The following is a 9,011-nucleotide window of genomic DNA, read 5'->3' on the forward strand; positions in this document are numbered from 1 at the left end:
AAAATAAGTATGTGGATCAAAGTAGTGACTCTTGATGCGCAAGATTTTCACTAATAAACATTGAACTTCAGTGTGCACATAGTGATTGTGATAAATCTGGGTAGGGATTAGACTAGATTGACATTGTTGGCTGAGTGATTTGTAGGTGTGTAAATGAGTGATCACATTGTCTAGTTGAAGTGAAATATAAGCAAAGTATTTGTATATTGACTTGAAATACTTCAAAAGAAAGTTCTTTTGGACATTCTCAAACTCTTTTCAAATAAACTTATGAATGCTACTATCCTATGTCTCAACCTAATGGAGAAGCACTAGCATTGGCAAAGTGATCATGAGGTACTTGTCAAGAACCAAACTTTAAAAATTGCTTCCATTGCATGTCCTCAAATCCATAGTCAGCTCTCTTTTACAATGCTAAGGGGTAAGTAGCATGTTCATTCCATCTAAAATTATACGGACCCTCAAACCCAAGGTATTAAGACTTTATTTTCCTTCAAGGGGCTCAATGTTGTACCCAACGCATAGACCATTTGTCTCTTCAATGTCCACAAGCATCCAACTCCAATGCACACTAAAGTTTCCCAGTGCACTCAAGCTTTTGGGCTTCTAAAATATTTGCTAAAAGTGCCAAATCATTCACTGAATAAGAATATTCCCAATTGGAACTTTTTCAATGACTTCTTTACCTCATCAAAACAAGCCAATGAGGGTTGGTGATAAGGAGCATCCTTGCTCAACAATAATGTTAGCAAAAAAGTATAAATTACAGTAGTCCTTACTAGAGTGTTGAAGATGACAATGATGATATTTGATATGTTTTAATGTCTTAATGCATATCAGACAAAAAGATTATCAAAATCAATGTATATACCAAGGGGAAACAGTTTATTTGTCTTATTTAAGTCTCGGGATGTCATAATTGTACTGCCATGATGGTGTAACGGTGTCACAATCCTACTTTCTTCCATGATTGAGAGAACAAAACTGTGGTTGTCAGTTGTGTCATGGTGCTGTGTAAATAACACCTTATAAAACATCATGCCAATATACATGCCGGGAATTTTCTGCCAAAAATTCCAAGAAATGGTTAGTTGCTTGATCTTGTGGTATACTCTCGTACTAGAGCTGAAAACATTGTCGACGATGATTCTAGCAACTTGGCTGGGCTATCATATTCCTTCAAAAGACCTGCCAAAATAATAAGTATGACAGTAAATACATGGTAAATACCATAAAAACACACATGGTATGAAAGCAAGAACTTGACGACTTGCATGGTCACTCTATAACCATCAACATAAATAGTTAGTCGATTTATTCTGCCCACTTAGTGTGCAACTTTATATTTGAATGGTCGTGGTTGACTTTCAGATCTAGTTGGCTATAAGACGTAATTGACTATTGATTCATCGGCTTTGTTGCCTATAGAGACATTAATGATCCTTTACCTGCTTCAAGTACCATAACCCTGTCATAATCCATCACAGTCGGTATTCTGTGTGCAATGCTGATGACAGTACTTGACTTGAACTCTTCTTTTATGATTGCTTGCAACACAGCATCAGTCTTGGTATCCACCGAGGCTGTGGCTTCATCTAAGAATAATATGCGGCTCTTTTTCAATAATGTCCGGCCGAGACATAGTAGCTGCCTCTGCCCCACACTCCAATTCTCACCATTGTCAACAACTACACAGATGAATATATATATATTTTAGATCCCCTCTTTCTTCCTTCACGTTTAAAGTTTCGACAAATTTTGAAATTGTTGATGATGACTACGGCAAAATTTTATATTTCTTCATAGAAGAGGGATGACTAACCTATCGCATCCAGCTTGTCATTCCTCGCATTCACCATATCAGCAAGTTGACACTTCTCTAGCCCCTGAGAAAATGATATTTAGTATGATACAAAAAAACTATTTATACGATTACTTTTTTTTCATTTGAGATCATCAACACCAACACCAACACTTTTCTTCTGGCAAAATGGCCTTCCAAATCCACATTTTCACAAGTTTGGGGTCTTCTAATGCCATCAGGAGGATTCTCTGCTACCCAACCTATTGATCAGCTAGAAGGTCTCCAAGGCCCCTCTTATATATAGATGGCTCACCTAGTGTAAAGGTGGAGTTCCTCTGCCACTTGGCAGAAACCATGTTTTAGACCTTAGACTATGAATGTACCACTACTTTCCACAAACCCCATCACCCATCTGCACCTACACCGAGCACATAATGTGCAATTAACTCATTGTACATCTTGTGATGTGCCAGTGGATATTCCAAATGACTCGCCTCAACATCTCACTTCATAACACCATAACCTAAGGTTTAAAAACAATCACAATAATCAACTCATGGCACCACAAAAAAAGTATATACCTCCCAAATCTCTTCATCGGTGTGCACACCCAATGGATCCATGTTTGTCCTGATTGTACCTTCAAATAAAACTGGGTCTTGGGGAATAATTCCCAGCCTTGATCTCAAATCATGGAGACCAACTGATGTGATGTCAGTATTGTCAAACAAAATCAGTCCACCAGCTGGTTCAATTATACGAAACATAACTTGAATCATTGTTGATTTCCCGCTTCCTGTTCTACCAACTACACCAACATTCTGTCCACCAATGATATCTAGACTGATACCTTTCAGAACCAAGGGCATTGTTGGTTGATACCTCACCTGTGTGACGATTCAAGTAAAGTTTTTGTTAAACATTTATCAAAGAAAAAAGTTGGTATCTGGTTGAATATTAATACCCAAACAATGTCAGATAATCCCCTTATGTAAACGTGCACATATATTGAACAGTTGTCTCAATGTAACTCACGTCATATTATTACTCTTGGATACAGATAATTATGTGTTAATTACAATGCTTTTTTGATAATGATCTAGACCTGTATATATTCGTTCTTCTATTCACAAAAATATAAATAAAAGGTATTATTGCCCTAATGTTACAAATAAATAGTATTAATCTACAATCAAGAAAATCTTACTGATCGAGACCTGTATATGTTTGTTATTGTATTAAAAAATAAATAAATAGAAGGTATTATTGCCTTAGTTTCACAAAATAAACAGTATTAATCTATTATCCAGTAAATCTTACACTCAAGTCTCGGATAGTTATTGCTCCTCGAGATGGCCAGTCTTTGCTTGGGACACTACCTTCTATAACTAATGGAGCTTCACTCGGCAACCTTGTATATTGCCCGATACGTTCCACCGCAACCATTTTGTTTTCAACAGTGCAGCTGAAAAAGACAGATGCTGCTAATGTGGTGTTTAAAGATAGCCCATATGAGAGAGATAGAGCTGCCAATGCTGCATAAGATAGAATAATTTCTAATGTTTAGATACAACACAGAATAATCCGTAAGAGAGAAATTATAAAGTAGTGTTTTCAACATATAAGTATGTGGTTGATGACAAGCTAATTACATGCTGAGATTACACCAGATGGAAGAACTACAAGAAGAAAGGCTGCCACACAAAGCACCACTGCTCCAATAATTTCAAGCCTGAATCCAAGCCAATCATTGGCAGCATTGAAGTGGAAATCCATCTTAAGATTGGCATTAACACGAGATAAATTGGTTGCAGCAAAATCTTCTTGCTTTCGGAACCCGCGGATAACCATGAAGCCTGCAATTGTCTCTGTAAAATGGTGGATGACAGGGGCTTTCGTGATCGAGTCAAGCCTAGTAAGCTCTCTTGATGAATTGATATAAAATGTCTGCCCAAAATTGGAATTTCTTCGTTATTACAGGGTCAAGTAAAATAAATCATTCCTAAAATTTAATGGTAAGGAAGAGTATATACTCACTTGATATTGAATATATATCCATCCTAGTGGAAGGATAACAAATATAATTGGCCATGTGACAATACTGGTTACAACCAATACACCTATTGTAGCAAAGTAGAGGAGCATTCCCAGTGTAAAACAAAGAGGTAACATGATATCCAAGGTTGCCTGATCATTGGATGCCTGTATATAGGTAAAAGTTTATCAAAATTCATCCCAGAATAGCTGTCCCAAGGGACTAGACGCAGGATCATAGATTAAACCATTAAATCTTTTGATGCTGAAATAAAGACAAAAATATGGCAAAGAAAACATCTTTTTTTCTTCCATAAAAAATCACCACATGAATAAAGCTTAGATGTAATCGAGAATAAGAGGTCTCAGATCTCAAAATTCATGATAAAAGATAATACTTACACGAGTTAGTATTCTTCCTGTTGGAGTAGTATCGAAGAAGCTCATGGGAGCCCTGAAAATGGATTTGAGCATAGTAAGATAAAAGCTTTGGGTAGTATTCAAGCTGAAATAAGCCATAAGAATGGCTCGTATAATCGAGAAAACCCAACTCCCAGCACAAAGGAGGACATAAAAGCTGATAAAGGTGGTCGCATTGAAGCTAGTTTGTGAGGTTTCGTGTGAGAGCCAGAAATCAGCACCTATACTGAAGGCTTGGGAGAGAAACTGAACTACCAATACAAGTACTATAAAGAAAGGTCCAAATGCACTTGTGAGGTAGAGCCAATAGATGTCCCATCCCACTCTCCCAGTCTCTCTCTTCTCAGCTTCCACAAGCTTTCCTGCCTTCCCCTTTACAGTAGATGATGAGAAGGAGCCTGAGCTCCTATGCCTCATTAGGTTCTCTTCTGAAGAGAATGAACTAGATCTTGCCCTTGCTAATAGTTTCATACTTCCATCATATGAGTCAACCCATTCTTCCACTCCCATATATTCCTCTTCTTTGTCCTTTCCAATCTCCACCGACCCTATAGATTTCTTGTGGGCTGCTATCAATGCTCCGAATTCAGCCCCAGATTCTAATAGCTCTGGATAGGTTCCCGATTGTTTGATAACTCCATCGTGCATCACCTGCATAAATCACATATAACATTCCAATCTATCAGCATCAGTTAGTTACGTTGACATTGTTTCGAGAAATGAAGTATAGACATGAATAGAATCAATGTGTAAAAATAGGTGGGTATATATCTTAGACACCTGGCCTCCATAACAGAATACGGAAAGAATTTTGCCATATGCAAAATAAATAGAAGAAAATACCAGAATAAGATCAGCTTTATGTAGGAACTCCACTTGATGTGTTACCAAAACCCGTGTTTTGTTCTTCATTAGTCCAAGTAAGCTATCCTATTGCAGCACAAAGAGAAAACGGATCAAAATAAATACCATAAGTTGTTTCGGAGAGTTTTTTTGTGTCCTCAATCTATAGAACCACAAAGGAGAGAAGACATTGTTGAGAAACCTTAAATATGGCAGATCCGGTATGGGCATCCACTGCACTGAAGACATCATCTAAAAAATAGACATCAGACTCTTGATACAAGGCCCTTGCTAGCTGAATCCTTTGCTTTTGTCCGCCACTGAGATTTATGCCTCTTTCTCCTATCTCCGTTTGATCCCCGAACTCGAAGAGCGCAATATCTTGTTCCAAAGAGCAAGCTTTTATTGTGCGCCGGTATTTCGATCGATCCATGGGCATCCCAAACAATATGTTCTCTTCCACAGTTCCACTCTGAATCCATGCTGTTTGAGGAACATATGATGTTCTACCACGTACTTGAACCTTTTGATAAATTTGCAATAAATAAGTCATGATGACTATCATCTCCTAATGATGGCAGTGATTAAGAAATGGTGATTATCATCTTCTAATTACCAAACTTTGCATAAACATTTCATCGAGTGGGAAATAGTCTTCTCAGTATTTACATAAATGCATGCATATTATGATCATACATGTAACCAAAATGAAGGGGTCAAATAGAGACTAGAGAAAGACCCATTAACGAGTGGAAGAACTTTGGTCAGACACAATGGGGTTTAGGGGTTTATTAACATCTTACGAAGGGTGGACAGCTACCGTCTAGGTGATAGAACTAGGGTTACTAGGTACAGAAAGGGGATATTATCACACACTAAAGCATTTATATGCTGATAAAACCTAGGCCCACCATTGCCATCCACCCTTTATCTTGCCTAAAGCTGCTCACTGGCTAATGGGCTTATTTATCTCAGGTCTTAATTTTATTCTCCCTAAAACAGTTAGTTACTTCTGCCCCAAGATCATAATAACATGAAAAGAGATGTCATGATATGTGTACAAAGAGGTAACATGAAAGCCTTACTCTTCCAGACAATTTGGGCATTTCTCCAAGTAGAGCAGCAAGCAAGGAAGACTTCCCAGATCCCACCATTCCTACAACGGCAACCAAATGGCCTTTCGGAATGCTTAAATTGATTCCATCAAGAACCGGCCTCGACAAGACCTCATTCTCATCCCACGTAAATTGTCCACCTTCCACTACAATAGAGCATCCAGAATCATTCACTGCATCTCGTTCCACATAGTCATCTATTTCATTACTCCGTATGTACTTATCAAGACGCTCCAGTGATACAAGTGCTTGAGAAACAGATATAATTGCTTGTGGAAAAGTTCGAATCGGTTCTGAAAGGATGTTGAATGTAGAGATGACAGTGAACACCTTTGCAGCAGTGAGCTCAGTGTTAATCAAAATGCATGTTCCAAAGGTTACTATGGCAACGACCGATGTGGACATGCCAAGGGAAGTGATATTTGATGCAAGCGCAAATTGAAACCCTCTTAAGAACTTATATTCACCTTTCCTACACTCCTCTACTTTCTTCTGGAAGTAGTCTTCCCATGCTTGCAACTTAATGATCCTCATATAGTTAAGGACCTCGGTGGTAGCCTTCATCCTCACATCCTTCATACCCATGACTTTCATTGAGAATTGACGAAGCATCCGAGAGTTGTTACTAATGATAGCGGCAAATAGAATCATCGTACCAAATCCAGCAAACATCGCTACTCCTATCTCATTATACAAAATAAGCAGGGCCAAAACCACTTGAAAGGGAAGCATCCATACATTATGAATCTGAACAATAGAATCATTAATTTGCTGAACATCAACGGTCATATAATTAATAATTTGGCCGGCTCCATGTGATTGTCTAGCCGCACTCGACAGCCTTAAACCTTTCCTGTAAATGTTAGTGATAAGGCATGATCGGATCATCATACCAAGCTTTTGAGATAAGAATTGGTATTGATGGGTAGATAGAACTTCGACAAACTTAGCAAAGAAAAGGATGAAGACAAGCATAAAGCCTTCACTATAATATCTGGTAGTGCTTTCAAGGAAATCAACAAAGCTTTGTATGAGCAAAGGTCCAACATACATTGATACACCTTTGCAGACTGCAAGAACTGCCGTGAAACCCAAATTCAATTTGAAAGTTTTTAAGAGAGCTTGCCTCAATGGATGTGTTCCTTTACTCTTTATCCAGTTCGCGTGGAAGATAGTATACAATACCTCAGCTTTATCAGACGGGGAAAGCTCGGGAACATCTTCAATTTCTAGAACTTGTGTGGCTCCTTTGGACAGTAAAGGGGTTAACCAAAGCCAAAAGCATCTACTCAACAAATTGGCAGTGAAAAAACCAGTAGTTTTCTCATTCCTATCAATGCCTGATTCTTCTTCTTTACTATTATTAGCAAGGAATGGCTCTGCGAGAGGCTCTTTGGAGCCGATGATCCGGAGACCCGAATAGCCATTTATGGAAAGGAATAGGAGAAGTGTTGAAATAGGGAAGATACATATACTCGCAATATCGTCGAATCGAAGCTCATTTCCGTAGGAATCTAATCCGCCATAGCTCACTATTCTGATGATTGATGCGCACAATCTGAGGGCAGAGAAGATGAAGGTGAAGAACCACCATGCTCGAAGAGGCCGGGGGTATTTCTCGGACCTCTTTGGGATCTCGTGGGCAGCCACGAGAGTGAAAATGGAGAAGGCGGCGGCATCTAGGACGGATGCTACCACATTTGGCACGGATGCAGAGAGTGCCCAGATGTGATAGAAAATGGAGAAGTAGGTAAATAGGGTGGTTAGAGCCAGCAGAATCAGGGTAATTATGTAGAGAGGTCCGGCAGCAATGCTAGGTCGTCGCACCTTCTTATTGCTGGATGTGGATCCTCCTCTGTTCTCGCCATTGAGGCTGTCAGTGTTCTTGTTATTTGCTTTCATGTAAATTAGGGTTAGGGTTAGGGTTATGGCGAAGAAGATGTGGATTGCGGCCAGGAATATGTGCTGCGTGCAAGGCGAGAAGAGGATGAAGATAAGCCATTCTAGAAATGGCGTTTGGTCTGAGGTTAGGGCTCCCGGGCCTGCACAGGCATAGGAAAGAAACCACTGAGCCATAGCTGGGAGCTCAGAGAGAGCAGAGCTCCAGCTGAAAAGGAAAAAATTAAGGAAGAAAGGAACAGAGAGCAAAAAGAATGAAAGAGAGAGAAAAGGAGAACAGAGAAAATGGGGGGGGGGGGGGTGCCTTACTTAGCATTTTTGTTTTTTTGCTTTTTTGCTTTTTGCTTTTTTGCTTTTTGCTTTTTTGCTTTTTTTGCTTTTTTTGCTCTTTGCTTTTGGCCCCTTTCCTTTTGCTTGCTTGATTGGTTTTCGGTTTCTTGCTTTTGCCAGGACACATGTTTTCGCTCTCCGATATGTCCCTCCACTTGCCCTTTTTTGGCTTCGTGTCCGGAGTCGTTGCGGCCCGTTGAGACTCTCTTATGCTTGTCTCTCTCTCTCTCTCTCTCGTAATTAGCTTACCCTAGTTGTAAGTTGTTAACACAACAAGCACTGTGTCTTGGGTTCAAAATCCAATTTGCTCACTTCTCTCTATTATATACTTCATATATATCTCTTAATTCACTAGATGCCACTGTGGAATGTAGGGGTTGAATCCATGACCACCTGGTCTCCATTGGGCAACCTTACCAACTGAGCTACATCCATCTGGGCTCTCTCTCTCGTTGCTTGCTTTACACGGCACATCCCGACCGCCCCTTGAAGCTTTTTCGCTTTTGCGTTCCAAGCTCCATTGTACTGCTTCTGTTTCTTTAAAACATAATGAGCCAATGTATGTA

At 39.4% G+C, this 9,011-nt stretch overlaps 1 protein-coding gene across 1 annotated transcript; it reads right to left on the bottom strand.

The window, feature by feature from the left end:
- Positions 1 to 614: 614 nt before the first annotated feature.
- On the bottom strand, positions 615 to 8,360 carry LOC147866993 (ABC transporter C family member 14-like). The gene is made up of 11 exons (XM_087339796.1): positions 6,187 to 8,360; positions 5,304 to 5,624; positions 5,102 to 5,188; positions 4,241 to 4,909; positions 3,842 to 4,006; positions 3,457 to 3,751; positions 3,125 to 3,339; positions 2,386 to 2,691; positions 1,823 to 1,886; positions 1,449 to 1,688; positions 615 to 1,188 (listed from the first exon to the last, which is right to left on the bottom strand). The coding sequence occupies exons 1-11, from the start codon at positions 8,290 to 8,292 to the stop codon at positions 1,088 to 1,090; spliced, it is 4,569 nt and encodes a 1,522-aa protein (XP_087195922.1). The 5' UTR covers positions 8,293 to 8,360; the 3' UTR covers positions 615 to 1,087.
- Between the last annotated feature and the right edge of the window lie 651 nt (positions 8,361 to 9,011).

The sequence above is a fragment of the Azolla caroliniana genome, unplaced genomic scaffold (genome assembly GCF_043228905.1).
Source record: "Azolla caroliniana isolate FFs.n. ecotype wild unplaced genomic scaffold, voAzoCaro1.0.p SCAF_2, whole genome shotgun sequence".
Classification (NCBI taxonomy): Eukaryota; Viridiplantae; Streptophyta; class Polypodiopsida; order Salviniales; family Salviniaceae; genus Azolla; species Azolla caroliniana.